Raw genomic sequence first — 22,266 nt, 5'->3', positions numbered from 1 at the left:
CATTTCATAATTCAATTTGAGTATTTGATCGAAATAATTAAACCTGGACTAAGTCGCGCTTATTTGAGTAAAAAAAAATGCAATATTTTAATCTACGATTGGTTGATAATATAAAAAAAGTTAGATTATTAATGTATTACGATTAAATCATGTAATTTTACAGTTGAGAATTATTTTCATTTTAAAAAATATATTATATATTATAATGAAATTGTTGATAAAATTGAAATATTAAAGAAATTTAAAATTATATACAATTTTTTGCACTTGGTCTAATTATTGAAAAAATTAAATTCAATAATCATATTCATGAATTTTGTTGAATATTTTGGTATAGAGAATAAGTATGACAATTCTTACACTAGTAGGAAATAGATACCTTCCAAGCAAAATAATATTTTTATATTTTTTTAATTGCACATTTTATCTCGGCCGTTATTATCCATCCCAATCGGTGTATGTCAGTACTCAACACCGAATTTTCTTGACCAAAAACTCCTTAATTATTTTGCTTCTCAAAATTTAATTTAAGGATTTCACCATATTTTATTGTTTAATTTTTAAAAATTATTTTTTTCCTCTGCTATTGCATACCAACTAAGTCAACTTCTTGTTTTCACAGTGTTTGTCTAAATTATTTATGCTTAAAAAAATATTTTTCTGTTTATTTTTTAAAAAAATCCTATTTACTTATTAAAATGACATTTCTTTAAAAAAACACTTATTTTAAAATTTTAAACAAACTGGTCCATTGTAAGATTTTTTTATAAAGAAAATGAGAAATAAATGCGTCTATAAAATGACAAAAAAATAAAAAATTATCTTGTTGAAGGTACAAAGAGGGGCTAAGTATGTTGTGATTACCCTTTTATTAATTAATTGTAAGGGCATAAAAAGACCATAGAAGGACGCATTGCACAAATATGTCCAACAACTATCCCTTTTAGTATGTCTTGGTTCATTTGTCTCTTGTGCGGCTTTTATTTGAAGGATTATGTTAATATGAACGAGTTTTCGAAGAGAAGCAGAAAACAAAGGATATATAGACATTGTCTAAGCTGAAAAGGAAACGTCCCCTTGATGTCTCTGTCATGGATTCCATGCATCGCATCTTGCTTTCTTCAGCCAATTCACACAAATTTAAGGAGGAAAAGCAATTATATGAATAACATTTTAAGTTTAAAATGCTTTATGCAAACATAACCAATTTGCTTAGTTTTTTAGTAGAGTGTATAGATGCAGTTAGGACGGATTCAGAAATCTATTAGAGGAAGAAGGGTTGGATTTTTATTTCTTCCTTCGTAACTTTTTAAATATGTAACTTTTAATAAAAAAACAATTTTAAAAATATTTACTATTTTTACACATAAAATTTAAATAAATTTTGATTTTAAATGATAATAATTTTAAGAAACACACAATTAATTGTACACTAATTATAACATTAACTATTATCATAATAACACTAGACACAACTAATTTCTCATGATTTTACACTATCTAACCTTAATAACTATTATTTTACACCATAGAAAATTAATTTTAAGCTAACTAACTTAAAAATACATATACATAATAAGTAACAAGAGAGGAGGGGGCATTAGGACTCCTTGCTGTCCCTCTCTAGACCCATGACTCTACCGTCGTTCGGAGAAGCAAGGGAAGAAATCCATTAACGAATGTCCGTTCACAGCCTTCCCAACCTATTTCTAAATGTACACTATAGTTATTGTATAGAATGTTAGGGTCCGTTTGTTTAGTTTATTTTCAAAGAATGTATAAAAATATTATATTTTAGAGATTTCATAAAAAGTATATTTTTTATTTAGTTAAAATTAATATATATATATATATATATATATATATATATATATATATTAAAAGGTAATTATAATTTCAGGATTTTGAGAGCTTGCCCAAAATATTTTTTTTAACTAATCAGAAATGTGGTTTTTCAAATGATTATTTTTTAAAACTCTAACAAACACATCTAAAACATTTAAAATTTAAGTTTTATTAAAAGAAAAAAAGAAGTTACAACTATAATGGAAGTGCAGTGTAATCATTCAAAATTCAGAACAAGTTATTTTGACGTGCGTTAACATGACCACGTCCACAAAAGAGAACTGTATTCAGCCTCAGCATGAATCCTCCCCACAAACGAAGCTTTATGAGACAAAATTTGTGCCTTTTCTTAATGTCTCTCTCTTTCACTAATTAATTAAAGAAGCACTACCTTGTCTCCTTGTATTTCACTCACAGGCATAAAAAAACAAGAACGGATTATACAATCAATTTTGCAACCTACTTGCCAGAAAAAATATTAGTACAACTCATGTTTCAGTGTTGTAAACATAGGGGGACCGCGTTTAAATATTTGAAAAAAGAAATAACCCGACTCACATTGCATTAACTTGTCAACCAATTTAGGTGTCTTGCGAATTTTTGTTTATTTCTTTTCAAAATCGTATTGTACAACTCGCAACTGGCATTGAATCAACTTATGAAGTTTTTTTTATAAAACTTAGGAAGAAAATCAAACATAAACTCACACGTAAAAAAAACAAAATAAAAATGTAAACTCAAAGCTTAATATACCTTAATGAGATAGTTCAAATAAGAGGTGGCAAAACAAACTATTCAATACAATGCAGACTAAACTGAAGCGGATTGCTAACTATAACAAGTAAAAAAAGCCCAAATTCAATTCATATCCTTTAAAAGTCTGATTTATTAAGTCTTTTAATGGGTTTTAATAGACTAAACCTGCATTAGACCATGATTGAATTGGACTAAAAAAACCTATTTAATTTGAGCTCAAAATTTAAAGTCCAAGTCTTACATTCCATCAGACAAGTTTGGACAAACTCAGTCCGTTTTGCCACTTCTAGTTCAACTTGATATACGGGCTAATAAATTTTCCGTTCATCTAAACCTATATTTCAAATTAAAATGTATAATTTTTGCAGAGTGAGATTTTACAGGCTTGTACTGGTTTGGGCTTTCTTTGGGCCTTGGTGTCATCGGATGTTTCTTCCTACACTCCAATAATATCAAATAATCGTTTATATTCTAAATGACTTGGGAGGTTTTGACTTCGTAATTTCTCAAGTTTCTTATGTTGGGTAATTGACCTCTTTAACGCTTTATTTTTGGCCCATAATGTCATTTATAATGTATCATTCTTAATTTAAAATAAATAAAAAAGTGTTATGAATACTCACGGTTGCTTTATTATCATTTTAGATAGAGTAATATGTTTTATTTTTGAGTTTGAGGAGACGATGAATTTTAAGAGTGATTAATTTTTTTTTAATTAGATTAAAATTTGTAAAAATATCTTAAAATATGATTGAAAAATAAAATGATACATGCAATAATTAAAAGAAAAAGACAAAGAGATAAATGATAAATATAACAATATATATATATATATATATATATATATATATATATATATATATATAATTGTGATAAGAAAAGAAAAAAAAAAGATGAAATATGTCAAATAGATATTTACAGGGGTGTTTTGGATATGCGGGGATGGAAATGGAACTAAAAAAAAGAGAGGTGTAATGCCTCTTGTAGAGGCTTTGTTGGAAGGCAGTGTCACCTAATCTTTTATTTTTGTGTTGCTTTCGTGAGCCTTCCACCCCCCAGGACACAAAACAGACATAATGAAAAGGGATTTGCGATTTCTGTAATTGTACCCTTAATTAAGCAAGAGACTGAAAGGTGTACTTGTAAAAGAAAATAAATTAAGTTTATGAGAATTATGATATTTTCTTGTAGAGGCCCTACTATATAAATAATCATTTAACATGGGCGTATTGAAAAGTAAAAGCAAAATTACTAGTTTAGAATAGTGCATAACGCATGCTTAATATCAGGTGATCCATGAAGGTATTCGGGACCTGCTAAAATTTAAAGGCATTGTAGAATTTATCAATATTTAGAATCTGTTTGATTATGTTTCAGTTTTAAATTATTTTATAAAATAATTTTTAAAACCAATTTTTAGAAAGTAGAACTATGGAAAAGATGTGAAGCTCTAAGAATGAAAATGAGTAATAGAAAACTAAAAGTAAGAGATTAAAATAATTTAGCGATACGATGTTCTGATTTTTTTTTTTTTTTTGTTAAAACTAGAAAATAATATTCATATTGAAAATAATTTTCAAAAATTACTCTTATCAAATATTTTTTAAATTTTCAACAACCAGAAACTATTTCATTTTTTTAAAATATAGTCCCTTAATTTCTTATGCTATCTACTTTTATATGTTAATTAAGAAAACAAATTTTTACTTTCGAGAATAACATTTTTTATCACAAGTAATAATTTAAAAATTACTCTTAGATGAAGGTTGTAGTTAGATAATCTTATAGCCAATATTTACTTATATCTTAAAAAAATTGTGATAATTTAATTTATTTATTGAAGTATGAAATATTTTTTAAATTTTTAAAAATATAGACTTAATTTATTTAATAATAAATTTTATGTATTGGTTGGATCATTAAAACTTTATATATATATATATATATATATATATATATATATATATATATATATAAAAAGAAGTTATGTGTATCTATATATAGAGAATATAATAGTTATGTACTTATAGTTTAAAAGAGTTAAAGATACTCTAAAGATGTCCGAGTTAAAAATAATTTTTATGGACAATTGAGAGAAAATAATTTTAAAATAGTTATACCTTGTAAACTAACATTCTTTAAGTCTCGATTGTCATCCTTATTATATACGTGTTTGGACTAAAATTAATAATTTAAATGTAAGTTTATAAAGGCAATTAAAAACTTACTTTTACAAAATTGAATTTTCAAACAAAATTTTAATACGCAAACACATATTTTTGAAGATAACTAAACATGTTACCAAATGAAACTTACTCTCAAAGTACGTTGTTGAACAACAAAAGATATTTTTTAAAATGTTAATCAAACATGTCCTAAGTGAAACTACGTGGGTACGTTGAAAGCATTTTAACCTCATTAGGTGGATAAAAAAAATCTCAGGACCAATATAGTGGGCTAACCGAGGACTTAAGATCAAAATGATAGTTTTACGTACAATAAGTTGTATTTAATTAATAGTATAAATGGTAAAATTTATACTCTTTAACAAAACATTTAAATTAAATTATTATTTTTTATAATCTATAAAGAGAGTAATCTTATTTGATGTTATATTTCTTCTAATTACTTTTATCTTCAATTATTATAAATTATTATAACATTTCTTTTAATTTTCACTATAATTATTATAAAGGGAATAATCACGTATAACGTTATATTTCTTGTGATTATTTTTATCCTCAACTATTATAAACTTACATTTATTTTAACTTCCTAGTGTAGTTACATTTCTAAAAAACAAATTACACCAAATTAATATATAAGTAACTTCAAAAGTTCAGGCAAAGAGTATTTTTTTTTACTAGTCTTATTATAAAAATATTGTATCAGTTTTATATATTTATAAGGTTTTTCATTTTGGATTTAGAATTATTTTATATTCCGTTATATTTTTGTGTATTTAATTCTTATATATTGTTATCGTAAAAAAAGTACTATTTTAATTAATTAATTAAAAAATATTATTAAAATAGTTGTTATAAAAATTAGTGGTTTTATCATGTGACAGTTTATACTTTATAGGATTGTATGACAGATTTGTCAGCATATTTAAATTTATTTTTTATTATATAAATTTGTCTTTATATAAAAGAATATCTTTTAATAAAAAATGCGAAAAAGATAACCCAGATTCCAAAGCAGTTTTTTTTTAAAAAAAAAAAAAAAGGAAGCACAGAACTATTCCCGGACATGAGGTCACGGGGCAATAGACAAATATCAAAAGTCTGGGCCCCACCACATTGACGACGTGTATGGCTAGGATTTTTCCTATCTTGTCTGACTCAGACCAATTTCAAGGAACCCGATGAACTAAGCAACGTCACTTTCCTCCCAACGGCTATTTACAAAGACAAAATCCAACGGTTCTCATCGCCCCGGCGGTTGCCGCCCTACACCATTCAACGGTATTCGTCTAAGGTTGCCGACCGCAACGGTTGTCAGTAATTTAGGAGAAATCCTGACATAATCATTAAAATAATTGCAGATATCGCATTACTTCAAAAAAAAAAAAAAAAAGCCGTGGAGCATTCCATCTTGCGATCCTTGCCATATATATTAAAGGCGTACGAATGTGGATAGTCTTAGAAAACCCTTAGAGGCTTAGACCCATCTCCTCTAAAATCAGGGTCCCCTCAATCAAAAAACTTCTTCTTGTTCTGTTGTGTCCATATGTTATATTTTATTTTATGATATACATAGAAGCTTGTTCTTCTGATCTAATTTTATGAGATCAAGTGTTGGTTCTTTCTCCATCTAGTACTATTATTTTTCCCCTGTAATATATATATATATATATTATTCTAATTAAACTAATTCACAGGCTACTTGATCCGTTTGTTTTGAAGAAGATCATCGCCTGTTTTTGGTTAACTGTTTAATCCAAATCCAGTTTCATTTTACGTGATCCGTTAAATCTGAATGGAAGCTGTTTTGACGCCTCACGCGACGGCACAAAAACAACCGTTTGCTCCTAACAAGAACATCAGAATGAAAACCCCGAAGAAAAACGGACGAGGTAATTTCATTTGTGCTAATAACCGGTCTGAGAATTTTGACACGTATGCAGGTCTCTTGAATCCTCCTTCACGCGCCATGTCCTTCTCCTACTCTCACCCGCTCTCAGCTTCTTCACTCTTCACTCATCACTGTGCTCAACAACCACCTCTGCTTCCTCTGCCCCACGTTGTTTCGCCAACTTATGGTAGCGGACAAGGCCTTGTTGTTGTTGTTAATAAAAACAAAAACAGGAGCAGAGACATGTCTCTGACACCTAAGAAATCGAAACCAACGAAGCGAGAGGAAGCGAAGAAGAGATCGGTGACACAATCTGATAACCGCTGGGGACCTGATCCCAAAGACCTTCCCAAAGTGGTGCTAGGGATGGGAAACAACCACCACGACGTCGTTTCGGGGGCGGTTTTCAATCTGGCTCCGCCACCCAGTAGTTTGCCGCTGCCAAAGTTCTCTTTGAGATCCAAACTCGGTTGCAACGCCGAAACCGCCGCTGGTGGCGTTGATGACGGAGCAACCAACAATCTCCGGCGACTTCTGCGCCTCCGGTGATGCTGTTAAACCTACTTCTCTTTCTCTCCTCGTTGCGTGATCGATGGTGCATGAATATGATGCTAAGTTTGTTGGGTCACGTTACTACTGGTAATTATTATTATGTGTAAATAAAAAGGATCGGCGAGGGTAATTTGCTGATTCGGGGTGCCTGCTGAATATGCTTTCGTTTTTTTTCTTTTTCCAAAATAAAAAAAGGTGTGTTTTCTTTTGTTTGTTCAACACTTTTAACTTTTGTGCACCACCTATGCTTTTTTTTTTTGAATTGGGGTGCACAGAAACGATGTGTAGTTCTTTCTATGTACCATCAGTTTCGGCTATCAGTTCCGTGATCCCTCTGTATTTAAATTTTCTTGATATTACTACAAATCTATTTGCTCTTTTTATCACATTTTTACTTTATTATTTTCTTATATTTTTTTCTCTTCTGTCATCGTCACAATTATTATTATACAATGTATATCTATTTTTTTTTTCTCTCGTCTTTCCGCTCATACAACTAAAAATATGTATACCGCACACCATAAAACATTTTGCTTAGTTTTATCCTCATAAAATTATGGTTTCGTATTAGTATTCGAAAGTTTTTCATCTGTCCTTCCATTAATTCTTTTTATCGCTGATATTAAGCCGTGTTTATTTTCATGCTTAAGCAATAAGGAAACTTTTCCTATATTATATAGGAAGGTTTTTAAACGTGAAATAACATACTGGGGGTTGGGTGGGTATATTTTCACTTAACACACTTTTTATATTTGATGAATTTATAAGAACTCGTTGGACAATATAAGAACCAATTAATTTGACGATAAATTTTTTGTTGACAATAGATGCGTGACTCGTTTCATTTGATATCCAATTAATTTCTTTCATTATCGATTTGGTCTATTGAAGTAAAATTACCTCGAGTTGCAAGTGAAAACTAGAAATTGAATCCCAAAATTTCATTAATTATCCAAATGTCAAACTATTTACGACTTGTGGGTTGAGATAGTTGTCTGTACAGATATTTTATGTGATTGTTATTTATAATTTCGTAAATAGTTGGTTGACTCCATACGATTAACATTAAATGAGGTAATATGCAAAAACATAGTCTTCAACGTGATGTTTCGGACTAAAATAAATTATCCGACTTAGTTTATCGATGCATGTTTATGTTTATAATAACTTATTTGGACGTGGCTACGGTGGAGCACATAGTGGTAATTTTGTGTATCCCGTAGGTAAGTTAACCTGTTTAATATGTTGTAATAAAATAAAATGAAAATAGAAAATCTTAATACCTTTAGAAATATGAATAAAATATTGGACGGATACTGTATATACTTTCCTTACCAAATGCTCAAATATGTAGAGATTCTATAACCACCCGTTAAACACGAGCAGATTGCACACCAGGTTTCACCCAACCTAAGACAAACTAAATTACAGAATTGAACCAATAAACTCGTTGCCAAGGGTTACCATTCATACTGCAAAAACAAAGCTAGCTCAAATAATTTTCATTTTTTAAAATTAAATTAATTTACCGATCCTTGAAATTGCTACAGTAAAATTAGTTTACATACACCGACAGTCTCCGTTCAATTCAAAACACGAGAGAAATAAAAATTAATTGAAAGTTAATTTCCCAACCAATCAACAACTTTAAACAATCAATTGAAAGTTAACAAAGTTGAGAGTGTAAAAATATATCTAAACATGCAAATCAATTTAAATGGCATATTCAGATTAAACAGCGGAAATTAAAAAATTAAAAATATTACAAGCATATCTTCAACCATTGCAAATTGAACGCGAAGCGGCGCAGACACGAACCTGAAAGATAATTTTGTTCTTCCAGTCTAAATAAAGAAGTGAGTTTGGTGATACTGAGAACATCCTATCCTATTTAAAGAGTCTATCTATCACAGAGCTTAACTTTGTTATCGGAACGTGAGACTGAATATATTTGCAAAAATATGGGTTGAACGTGGATGAAAAATGGATCACATTCAGACGTAACTAAATTTTCCAAAATAATAAAATATATAAAAAAGGAAGTAAGTGGAGCGTGCTTTGAACGTGGGCTTCCAACAGAGAGAAGAAAAAAGAAATACATTGAGTGAACAACATGCAAAAGAGAAGGACGAATCTTAATGCTTTAGTAAACCAGGTCAAAAACCCTTCCATGGGAATTACTTCCCTGCACCTCCCATTTGCTGCATAAACAAAGCTCAAGTGTCGAATGTGGTGTTCACTCCAATGCCTCCTCAGATCAGAATTCACCGCCTAACATTATGATGTGCAAACCACCCAAGTGTTTTCCTATTTTTTCTTGCCTTGGAAACCTTCAACGAAAACTCCCAAACGCACCTCTTTCGAAGCGCCGTGGTGGGTTTGTTTTTCTTTAATTTTTTGTGATAGGGATTGCAAATCAACCTACATATTTGAGTATTTGGTAACTTCAAAAAGGAAACCATTTGTATAAGGAGAGTATAGGCAGTATCCATCTGATATTTTATTCGTATTTCTAAAGGTATTAAGATTTTTTATTTTTTTTACTTTATTGCAACAAGTTAGCATATCTGCTGTACCCGGTAAAACAAAATGAAAACTATGTGGAACACTTCAAAAGCTCTCCTTAGCCACACCCAACTTATTTGTATAACAGTTTCATGTTAGAAAAATAATTAGTAAACTAAAATTATAAACATAGCAGTGGAATTATTTCAAATATAATCAATACACAAATAATTTTTATAATAATACTTAATAAAAAAAATATAATAACAAAGGAAAATTTAAAAAAAGCCTAAGTTGATGTGTGTTATGCTTTATTCTTATAGAGAAAATGTCTCATTGTATTGATATTAAATTATAATGTGTTCTTTTTGGAAAGATTTCATTGCGTGCAATGAAAGATTTCCAAATTAAAGAACACCATACTTTAAAACATATTTTAAATAATAGTAAAATTTTGTAAAGAAAAGATAGACAAAATATTTACTATTTGAGTTATGTATATTTTATTGGTATGTGTGTCCTGAATTTCCACATGTTTGTCTTTTTGACATGGAATTACATGTATTTTAAATAATAGTAAAATTTTGTAAAGAAAACAATCAATCACTAACATTAACATGTAGTAACAAGATGTTTAAAAAACAAAAACTAAAAATCGAACAACAAATTCTTTAAAAGTGTGTTTGGATGAAGAAATTTAAAATTTTAAAGAATTTTAAATTCTGAGAATTTCAAATGCTTCAATTTAAATTCCTTCATTTCTAAAATTTTGTGTTTGGATAAAAAATTAGATTTTTTCATTTTTAAAATTTTGTATTTGGATAATGAAATTAAATTTCTTCATTTTTAAAATTTTGTATTTTGATAAGAAAGTTAAATTTCTTCATTTTTAAAGTATATGCTCGTGTAGGGTCTTTTATTTTATTTTCCTTTGGAGGCTAAAGTTCAAAGGTATCTTTCGAAAATAAATTTGTGTGTTACAGCTTTTTTTCAATAGAATTACAATCAGAAAAAAAATTGACGAACGCTAAAAGAATGAGATTTATTTTTATATAATTAAAATTAAATTTATAAAATAAATATTTACATAGACGTTTATCCAAAGACGATGAAAATTCCCAAATTCAAGAGCCTTATATGACTAAAACACAGCATAGATTCTCGAATTCAACAAAAAAAACCTTCAAATTAACAAAGAATAGAGAGGCAATAGCGAGTGCGTACAGAGTGCAGGCAAAGAAAATAATGAACAAATAGTTGCGGGTGTAGCGTTTCACGTTTTCCTGAACTCTCAATCGCGTCTATGAGGGAGAGGAAGGGAAGGAGTAGGAATCGGAGAAGGCAAAGAAGGAGCAGGACCAAGAGGGCGTGTCGACGGCGAAGTCATCAGCAGCGAGCTTGGCGAAGGCGTTGAGGGTGAAGAGGGAAAGGAAGGTCAAGAGGCGGGAGAAGAGGGTGGAGGCGGCGGAGGAGGGAGCGAGGGAGGCGGCTACGGTGGAGGAGGAGGTGCGGTGGTCGAGGACTTTGAGGAAGCTGGTGTCGCAGAGCCATGACTCGAAGGCGGGTTCGAGGTCGCGCGGAGGTTTTCTGTGCACAAAAGAATTTCAAATTCTTTCCTAAAATGAAAGAATTTAAAATGCTAATATTTAAGTTAATTAAAATCTCTTATCAAAATACTCAAATTTCAATTTTTTTTCAAATTTTTATCCAAACATCTTATTTAATTGAAAAATAATTAAAATTCTTTGAAAAATTGAATTACCTTATTAAATTTCTACATTCAAACATACTCTAAAAGTTAAAGACCCGTAATGTTCACAAAGGATATTACCCAAATAAAAGATAACTTATTAAAATACAAGAATAGGAGTAGTACGATACTTTTAGTTTTTCACATAAACTAATTCTAAAAACATTTTATTTTTAAAAAACATAATTAATAAAAAATATATATATTAACTTAAAATTTTAAATTATAAAGAAATATTTTTCAACAAGTCTTTTAATCTTTTGAGTAAAAATATACAAACAAGAGATGACTCCCCTTGCTTTTGACAAATGCGAGGCTTGTAAAGTGATTTTGTCACTACAATAGATTTGAAATATAATGTTTTTTTCATTTCAAAAGTAGCGAAATAAGATAAATTATTGTGTGGCCATTTATATATCTATGTTCCAGACGATTTTTATGTGATATGTGTGGCTAAATTTTTAATTTAATTACAAAAATAATTAATAGAGTTCAACTGTATCACGTAGTAATTACTCCATTAAAAATTAATGAATTAACAATCAAATTTAGTGAATTTAATTACAAAAATAATTAATAGAGTTCAACTGTATCACGTAGTAATTACTCCATTAAAAATTAATGAATTAACAATCAAATTTAGTGATACAAAATTGTGTTTCCTTTGTTATATTTTGGCCTTAATTTCTAGTGATAGATTTTTCTTTTCAATTATAGAGATTACTTTGTAATTAATTTTAATTTTTCTATACGTGAAAGTGTGAAACTCCTAAAAAAATTTCATTCCCAATATCATGGGAGAACTATGGAATATGCTATATATGTTCTGTTTTCAGACCCTATCTTAACAAGACGAACTCTCGCTCCACATTTTTCTCCCATTTCCCACAGTAGCATATTCAGTGTCCATTTATATCTCATCTATGAACTGGACCCATCAAGGTAGTTGACAACCAGAATGTGTTTTCACTCTCCATTTCCATCTTGTTGGTTTGCATGACTTGTTAAATGACACCAAGGTTTGGAAGAGTCAGCCACATTTCGAATTTACAAGCCTAAAGATGTTCTTGATTGCACCGATTAATTACTCTGCTTGAGAGCAAATGCAAGTTGAGCATGCTAACTCCCATTTGCAATCTAGAGTTTTGGTTTTCCTTAACTTTATAATGCTATTCGTCATAGAAGAAAAGGTTTGTACAAGATGGAAGTAGAAAATCATTTTGAAATGGAGTATAAATATTTGGACAGCTAAGCGAAGTTATCTGATACCATCAAAATCAATTATAATAAGAAAGAGCCAAGCCATTTATCACATCTACCTTATCATTGACTTTTTTATATTCGTTTTCTACTTATGTAAACAAATAAAGAATAATTATATTTACTTTGCCTATTTTTAATTACCTATTCAAATAATATACAATTTCTATTTATCTTTTTTCTTTCTATTTTATTTCTTTTGTCCTTGTTTCTTCTTACATCCAAGCAAAGTGTTTATGTTTATGATTCTCAAGTTATGAAGCATTACTATTATTTTTATTATTATTATTCCAGATGGATAAGATAGAGTATTAGTATATTTGACTCATAAATTAAATATATCAGTTTTATCTTCGAAAAAGGGAAATTTTATTGTTATTTAATTTTATATACTCGTTGAAAAATAGTTTATCTGAGCGTATTTAACAAGCTATTTGTATTAATTAATTTATAGCTTATTTGACGATCGTATGAACTTATTTATTCAAAATAAAGATTTTAATATAAAAAGTATTTATTACTTTTTATCTTGTAAGATATAATTTAGAAAGAAAAAAATAAGCAACTCCCCTGCCCATTTACCATTACTAGAAGGTATTTTTTTAATCCAATATTTTCTATCTCTCAAACAAAAATAACAAAATAATATTTTTTATTTTCTCCGTTTATTTCTATCAATTTAAACACAGTATAAATTCTTACCAGATTGAAGTGGGTAGGTCCAATCCATCACGGGTTAAAGACTAAAGTAACACAGACATGCACTGATGTACGTAAGGGCCGGGCTTTGTTATTCTCACTCTCATTTTTGTTGAGTTCATCTCCAACTGGTCTTTTAAAATATATTTTTTTGACAAAAATATCCTTGATGAAAACACGTATCTGTCATGTATTTCGACAAATACATAAATATATGTTTTATAAACTGTTTCTTCTTTTGTATTAGTAGCTTTTGAATTGGAATATTGCAAAGTAGCTGTGTAGTTATTCTTAAAGATAAAAAAAAAAAAAGACATTCGTGTTGAAAGTGGATACTTATAATTTTTCTTCAGTATAAACTTTGTTTTAGACCACTTCTTGAGTAATGAGAACAAACGAATAATTTAGAGAGAAAAGGTTGAAGGATGAATAGAAAAAAAAAAATCAAATATCACTAATATGACATTCAAGTTCAATCAACGTAAAACTTGATAACTCTTCTCATTCAATCTTGTTCCAATTCCTTGTTAATAACTAGTAACTTGGTTTAGGTGTTAGAACCTATTGTTTAAGGTTATCTAATAGTACAAGAAAAATAATCTATGCCTACATATGCATTTTGCCTATACACATGAATTAGTGTAGATAAAACTTAAAAATACTTATACCTTTCAGTAATTAATGTAGGTAAAACTCAATGACTTATACCTACTATTATTTGGTGTAGGTGAACTCATTAAAACTAAAAAAGATTTTTACCTACAATTACTTTGTCTAGGTAAAATTTCATAAAACTTATACTTACAATTGATTATTATAGGTAAAACTCAAAAGGATTATTATTTACAAAAATCTAGTGTAAATGAAACTTCACAAAACATATACCCATAACTATATAATGTAAATGAAACTTCCTTATGCCTGTAATTATTTGGTATAGGTAAAACTAAAATGATTATAATACATTTATTAATAAAAAAAAATTATGACTAGCTAATAACTACGAATAGGATCATAAAATCCTTGTAAGTAACGGAAATAAGATATTCTAGTTCTGTTGATAGCCTTGGGCAATTAAAATTTATAGTTATCACAAACAAATACTACTTATAGTTATCACAATAATTATACCCTTAGTTAGAAATGTGTTGCACTGGTGATTTGGAGATATTGGTGTGACATCTAACGAGAAAAATAGAATAGCAAATTTCATATAGTGAGTAACATCCCTAAAAATATTATTTTTTTAATAAAGTTTAATAGTTGATCCATAAAGCCATCTAGCTGAACTCATGTAGTAGAATATAACTATTGTGGGAGGATACCAGTAATTAATATATATTTAAACTACAGTGACTTTGTATTTTATTTATTTTTTTAACATTTTGAAGACATAAATATAATAACAATTTTTTTTGGCTTTTTTTTTCTGTCATCTGTTAGCTATATCTCAAATAATATTTTATCCCTTTCTTGCATGTCTCAAATGTTTGACATTTCTAAATTCTAATGCAATTTAATTTACAATAGAGCATTGATCACAAGCCTTTTTACCTGGGAATTAGGTTAATAGATTATTAGGAAATGATCATAAGCCTTTTTAGCGCTTAATGAGGGAGAGAAACTACTTTTACTCGACTTCACTTTGAATCAGCAATTCTCCTGGTTTGGTGTTAAAAGCATAACCAGGGGGGGTAATGTTTGGGAAATTTAATTATTAAAGTGGGTGTTTAATTGACCTGTTATGAGTTATTTTTGTCAGATAGAATGTAAGAGATGCTATTGTGAGTGACATATTATGTTATTCGTTTGACATGTAACAGGAAGCGCAATCTTAATACATTTCATTGTTGTCAGGTATTTAATGTCGACTAAGTTGACTCTAAAAAAATGAAAAGTCGATGCTAATCATATTTTATGAGATGCAATAAATCCTTAGTCATTTTGTATATTTTTCTTTGATTTTTTTAAAAGTAGTTTTTATGGTATTTGATTTATTTTATATTTTCATTTTAAACTTATACACGGTTATTAATAACTATAGAACTATCATTTCTTATCTTATTTATTGGTTTTAGGATTTTATGAAATTTTATCATTATTTTTCTTACAAAATCATAAAAATAAGGGACAATAATATGACATTATTTTTTATTAGTGAACACATTCGTGCAAGCACGCACACACACATGTATAAACTAAAAGTGAAAACAACAAATAAATAAAAAATTACTTAAAACTCATCATTTAATATATTTTTTTTGTTTTCTCTAATAAATATAAAAATAACACTATTTTATTTAAAATTTTAGTATAAAAATTAAAAAATAGTGAAACAAACATTAAAAAGTATGAACAATCAAATCAAACACCAATGTTTTGAGTTAAAATGGTGAGAGTGATCTAGTCATTAAACATATATATTTAACGTCAAATTTTCTTTTTTAGAGTTAGTTTGAGTAACACTAAATACCTATTTAATAGATAAAGATGGAACATACTAGGATGATTAAGGTGCTATAGGACAAACGAAAAACACAAGTATCACCTCCTAAACCATAGTTAGGAAAAATCAATCCTACATAAAAATAGTTTTGTAAAACTATCCATTTTAGTAAAAAAGTGATTTTATTTCTCTCACTTCTCAAAGTGTGACCCAAGAGTTGTGGATGTAAGTGGGTTGAGTTTGGTCAAACCCGTGACCCAACCCAATCAAATTTGAATGGGTTGGTTTGGGACGATTTTCTTAGAAAAAAATGAAACCCAACTCAAATAAACTTATTTGTAAACGGTTTAGGTCGAGTTGAGTCAACGGGTTAAAATATTTAATTGTCTATTTTTTTAAACGTAATATTTTTTATAAGCAAATTTTTTAATTAAATAAAGTAATGAATTAGACACAATTGTTTCTTATTAGATTTTTTATTAATTTTTTTGTGATGTTGTTACACCCCGCTCTACTTCATTGACTCCTATCTATCTATATATTTATACATGGGGGATGAAAAATTAAGCATGTCATATTCAAGATAAAGAGTTTCAATAATCATAATGAAGATGAGTTTCAAACACTTTTTTCTACCAAAACCAACGAGACAACTTACTTTTTGTAAATAGATTCGAAATATTTTTAAAAACTCATCTGAAGTGGTTTTAATCAATAAAACATTTGTCGCTTTGATCCTAAAAGTTAAGAATGTGTTAATAGTTACTCAATTCAGGTCAATAAGTTTATGTAATGAATAATCAATAGTATTTAATTTATAATTATATATATATATATATATATTACATATATTATTATTAATAATAATTTAATGAGTTCAAATATTAAAACTTGTATTTCAATCCAAAACTTAATAAATTCAATTAATTTATTTAGAATCTCACTAAAATATAAAAATTACCCAACCCAAATTATTTATATTAATTTGGATCAATTTAAATTAGCACATAATCTTGACCCACTTACACCCTGCTAAGAGGAGTTTACACAAAAGAAAAAATATACACTTTGTAGGTTACTTACACTAATGTCCTGAATTTTAGCTGAAATGACATTGATTTGAAGGACAAATTGATAATTGCACAATCAATTAATGCACCAAAATCCCCTGTGAGATTGATGACATCATTTTGACAGTTGAAAATTACATACCAAACTGTAAATTATGTACTTAGGACTTGGGAATACATGGCACCCCATTGTTTTCCAGAATGGTTGTTAGTTCCAACAAGAGGAAAACAAGATTTCCATTTTCCCCCGTTGAGTTTTGAAGCAACGAAAGAAACAAAATGGAAACAGTGCTTGTTGAAGAGAAGAGACGGGAGCGGGCACATGGAGGTCGTACTTTACCCTTCAACATCCTCACACGTTAGCTCCAACAAACATCTCATGCATGTACAGTAGTAGTAGTAGTTCTATTTCGATTGAGTTTGGTACGCAGTTAGCGGCATGTTATCTTCATTTTCCAAACAAAAATGCAAACAAAAAACCTATTTTACAATTCCACGTATGTGTTTTGCATCTCCTTCGCAACTACAGTGAGCTCTATTTTTATTTTTTTATTTTTTGAACTATACCGAGCTCTATAGTAGATGCACATACACCTAGTGAGCTCTATATCCAGGCACTTCAAAATATTTTCTCCAGCTAAACATATAAAATATTATTAGTAAGTACTATTTGTATTGTTACCAAAAACAAAAAACTATGTGTATAACATAGATAAAGTATTTTTAAAATTTAGTTAAATAAATAAATCTGAAATCTGAAAAGGTGTAGATTAAAAATATTTAAAATTCTGAAAATATACATAATTGATTCAACGCATATCATTCTTTAAAAGGGAATAAATTAAGAGATTCTACCGTTTTTTACAAAAAAAACACAGCTATTTTCCACCGTTTATCAAATAACTCTCTTAAATACACACTAAACAAAACAAAAAAAAAAACTCTCTTAAATTGTTTATCACTTAAAATTAGGAACATTAACTTTTCAGATAATTTTAAGGTTGGCTAATATTTTTGTATTAAAACATATGACTTTATGATTTAGTATTTTCTTAATTTACCCTCTAAAATAAAGTTTTTTACACATGATTTCTTTTTAAAAAAACTGAGACAAGCTAAAAAATTGTTAAATTATTGTTAAAGTTAATTAATTTTTTAATTTAAACTAAAGTCCTCAATCACTTGCATGATATTTTTCTCGCATTCCTCATTTCTGTAATACTTACACAATAAAATAACTTGCAGATAAATTTTGACATATCAAACATTCAAAATAATAATTAAAAAAAACAAAAGAGTAATTTTAAAATTTAAACTATCAATCATCGACGCAGCATCCGGGCAATCATTCGCCTGTCCAACTAATGTTTTTTCTTTTGTAATGAGGTGTGTCCAACTAACGTTACGTTTATGCCTTTTGTTGATTTGAAATTTTACTTTAAAAATCTAAAATAAACAATAAACAAAAAGAAAAGTAATGATATATAAATACTTTTTTTTTTAAAAAAAATTTTCTTTACCTCTTTTTATAAATTTAGGATAGGTTAATGGGTATTCATAAGATATTTTTCCAAAACAAGCAACACACAAATAGGAAATTAGAAAAAGAGAGAGACCCGATTTTTACTTAATTAATTAAGAGGAAGGAATAATTATTGGTGGAGGCTAAGAAGTAGTAGGAAGAGGAGCAAATAGTCACATGAAATTATAGATAGCTGGCAAAAGTTTGTCTCTTGGGTCAGTCACAGTCAGCCAAGTGTCTTAAACCTTTTCTTTCTTTCTTTTGAATTTCATTTCAATTTAATTTCGATTTCATTTCCCCCTTTCTCTGCACTCTGCAACTCCCTCCAATTTAGTTTGAGCCTTAGAGGCATTGTTCTTTGGTTGGATAGATCTCTGATCTGAAGATGAGTGCGTCGAGGTTCATTAAGTGCGTCACCGTCGGCGACGGCGCTGTCGGCAAAACCTGCTTGTTGATTTCCTACACCAGCAACACTTTTCCCACGGTTTCTTTCTTTCTTCCTTTCTTTCTTTGCCCTTTCTCTTCTCAATTATAACGGAAAGTTAGTTAAAATCACACACACACACACACACACACACATATATATATATATATATATATATATATATATATATATATATATATATATATATATATATATACATATATGCGTTTCAATTGTAAAACTCCAACAATTTGGAGTTTCCAACTGATGTTTGACTTGGTTTGGAACTTTCCAAATTTGAAGATTCACTATATTATGATTCTTATTGTATTTTGAAACATCCTTAATGAACCAAGTGATTCAAAGTCATTTAACACTGTTTATCACTTAGAGCTTATCTTTTATGTTTTGAATAATTGAGTTTGAGAAATTGATTCTGAGCACTTGACCAAAGCAGGGATGCGTTGCTACTGCTTTATTTATTTATTTTTTTTTTTGTCAGCTTTCCAATTGATTTTGGTTTTGTTTTTTAACGAATTATGGCTTTGTGGTTTGTTTCTTTCACCCTTTTTTCATTTATGTTTTTCATCATTGATAACAGGACTACGTGCCCACGGTTTTTGACAATTTCAGTGCTAATGTTGTGGTGGATGGAAGCACCGTAAACTTGGCATTGTGGGATACTGCTGGTAATTATGACAACCAATCCACTTATATAGAATTGGGTATTGTTTTTGACAAATTGATTGTTTTTGGTGGTTTAACTTCTTGTTTGATTAACAGGTCAGGAAGATTATAATAGGCTTAGACCCTTGAGCTATCGAGGAGCTGATGTTTTTATACTTGCCTTTTCTCTCATAAGCAAGGCTAGCTATGAAAATATTGCAAAGAAGGTTCATTTCTTTCATTCAATTAGGATGGTTATATTCTAAATCAATTTCTGCGCTCAGTATGATATAACTGATTAAGTTATTGTTTTTTTGGTTTCTTCTTTCAGTGGATCCCTGAACTAAGGCATTATGCCCCTGGTGTTCCAATAATTCTCGTTGGAACAAAGTTAGGTAAGCCTTTACCCCTTTCCTTCATTGAATGGAATGGAACCAATCCAGATGATCCTGTTAGAGCTTCCTGCCTGGTTTTGGTTATTGAAATGGTTTTCTTGACTTCAAAATTCAGTTGTTCACAATTCACATCAGTCTATTGTCTCATCCTATCAAAATTATTCTATTCTTGACATTTGTTTCTCTTTGAGGTCATATGCTTCTTAACTTTCGTGCACGCACCAATCTAGAGTGTATGAAATGGTTCAAACAGTGTCTTAGAGACATTGCTGTTATCATTTTCATAAATAGTTATTCTTTCTTTATGCTAAAGCATTATCAATGCCCTGGTGTGTAATGCTCACAGAATTCTGTTTAAAATCTCTACCAAGAATAAGATGTTATCAGTTCTCAATGCTTATTGCAGAAATAAAGAGAAAATTATTCAGTTTAGCATCAATGTTGTGGAGTTGAGGAAATTCTAGTTTGATTTGTTTTTTATGAGAAGAAAATATATGGAGGACATAGTTCACAAGTCTTGTATCTATATTGTGTTTGGATGGTGCATGGCAAAAGTAGCAATTTCTTTTTCTTACCAGGATATTAGCTCGTGATCAAACTTATTTCTGTGGTGAATAATGCTTAAAAACAGTTTTCAGCCAATTGTAAATGCTTAATTTGATCTGCAGATCTTCGGGAAGATAAGCAATTTTTTATGGACCACCCTGGTGCAGTACCAATTACTACAGCACAGGTATGAAATACCATAAATTTTCTTACCCCTACCCATTTCTTTTGCTAAAGGGTGGAGGTGTGAGTTCTTAATTCAGAAATTGCATTGATCTCACATTGATGTATGTTTTCACTTTGGTTGAAGGGAGAAGAATTAAGAAAACTGATTGGTGCTCCTGCCTACATCGAGTGTAGTTCAAAAACACAGCAGGTGCAATTCTCTCACTTAACACTTATGCTGTGATTTTTTGTGCTGTTGTTTATATCACAAGTTTTCATGTGCCCCTGTTAATATCAGAATGTGAAAGCCGTCTTTGACGCTGCCATCAAAGTGGTTCTTCAACCACCAAAGCAAAAGAAAAAGAAGAGAAAGGCACAAAAAGCTTGCTCAATATTGTGATTAAGAATCAGAAGGCTTGCTCAATAGTATGATTTAAGAACCAGAGATTAATAGGAGGTATTGACTGTCTGGCCAACCTTTAATGCTGCCTCTCCATTGGTTTTTCTTGTTTTGGTCGCTATCCTTTGTAGCGAGGGCAGGAAGCTGTGTATAGTTTGGACTGACATCTTAGGCCTTATGATCAATCACATGATTACTGCCTTTGTCTCATTTCATACTCTGTAATTAAAACTAGCTCAATTACATAGCTCAGTGCCGACCTATTTCCTTCAACTACTATTATATGTTAGTAACCCACGAAAGCACTGCATGCTTGTGAATGCGGTCATATTCATATGGCATGCTTGTGAATGCGGTCATATTCATATGGCCTTTGTGATGTCTTCTATGAATTTCTTTAATGGTTTTGGGCAGTTGTTGCACATTTTAAACTTTTTACACTTAAGGGGATGTTATTGAAGGATAAAATTTCACCTTGGAGCATGGGATGTTCCATTTAAATATTTACATAGCTGCACGTGTTCTTGTATCTGTGGATCCAGATCTCCTGCAGTTACATTTTTTAACTGCACAGATCTAATCTTTGAAATTTCTTGTCAAATAAAGGATGGAGATGAGTAAATTTAATTTGTACTATAATTAAATTTCTCAACTGTAGAGTGTAGAGGACTCAGTTTCAAACTAAAGTTAATATGAAGTTGAACTTATTTTCTTAGCTCAAAGACTCAACTTAAAATCATGAGTTACTTGAACTTTAATGAATTTTATCTTAAACCGCTTAGTTAAAAATAATTTATTTCTCCCAAAAATTAAATAAACGTATAAATACATATTAATACGAATTTTTTAAATATTTTTCTTTAAGTGTGTGTGTCTATCTATACTCTGCATATATATCAAACTGATTTGGGAGTCTGTATTAAGCACATGAAAATATGAACCTTGATTTTATAATTGAGTTAAAATCATCATAATATTAGAACGTTGACGAATCGAGTTGCGATCACATTGAGTTACTTGAACTTTGATCCTGCCTTGTGCAATATAAAAAATGTTTAGGTATAACTAATTTATTATATATAATTTCTGTCTACATAAACTTACATATAGATGTCAATATATAAAAAGAAAACTACCACCAATGTCCTTTCGAACCTGAATCTGGGATATGCAACATAGTCAATGTAT

General features: G+C 29.4%; 2 protein-coding genes and 1 pseudogene across 2 annotated transcripts; 2 read left to right on the top strand and 1 right to left on the bottom strand.

The window, feature by feature from the left end:
• Positions 1-6,241: 6,241 nt before the first annotated feature.
• Positions 6,242-7,618, top strand: LOC114408568. Its single transcript, XM_028371657.1, has 2 exons — positions 6,242-6,400; positions 6,485-7,618. The coding sequence occupies exon 2, from the start codon at positions 6,583-6,585 to the stop codon at positions 7,225-7,227; it is 645 nt and encodes a 214-aa protein (XP_028227458.1). The 5' UTR covers positions 6,242-6,400; positions 6,485-6,582; the 3' UTR covers positions 7,228-7,618.
• A 3,200-nt stretch (positions 7,619-10,818) lies between these two features.
• Positions 10,819-11,333, bottom strand: LOC114408290 (annotated as a pseudogene).
• A 7,309-nt stretch (positions 11,334-18,642) lies between these two features.
• On the top strand, positions 18,643-21,579 carry LOC114408567 (rac-like GTP-binding protein RAC1). Its single transcript, XM_028371655.1, has 7 exons — positions 18,643-18,966; positions 19,508-19,595; positions 19,690-19,799; positions 19,904-19,967; positions 20,636-20,700; positions 20,824-20,889; positions 20,977-21,579. Exons 1-7 carry the CDS (start codon positions 18,868-18,870, stop codon positions 21,076-21,078), a joined length of 594 nt encoding a protein of 197 aa, XP_028227456.1. The 5' UTR covers positions 18,643-18,867; the 3' UTR covers positions 21,079-21,579.
• The last annotated feature ends 687 nt before the right edge of the window (positions 21,580-22,266 follow it).

The sequence above is a fragment of the Glycine soja genome, chromosome 4 (assembly GCF_004193775.1).
Source record: "Glycine soja cultivar W05 chromosome 4, ASM419377v2, whole genome shotgun sequence".
Classification (NCBI taxonomy): Eukaryota; Viridiplantae; Streptophyta; class Magnoliopsida; order Fabales; family Fabaceae; genus Glycine; species Glycine soja.
Note: the sequence above shows the minus strand (reverse complement) of the source record. Positions and strands in the feature narration are given on the sequence as shown.

Bases quoted from the DNA above. Each gene is read 5' to 3' on its own strand.
- LOC114408568 (XM_028371657.1), top strand. From the start codon at position 6,583: ATGGAAGCTGTTTTGACGCCTCACGCGACGGCACAAAAACAACCGTTT.
- LOC114408567 (XM_028371655.1), top strand. From the start codon at position 18,868: ATGAGTGCGTCGAGGTTCATTAAGTGCGTCACCGTCGGCGACGGCGCT. The intron at 19,800-19,903 runs GTTCATTTCTTT...TTCTTCTTTCAG, and splicing joins ATGAAAATATTGCAAAGAAG to TGGATCCCTGAACTAAGGCA. The intron at 20,701-20,823 runs GTATGAAATACC...CTTTGGTTGAAG, and splicing joins TACCAATTACTACAGCACAG to GGAGAAGAATTAAGAAAACT.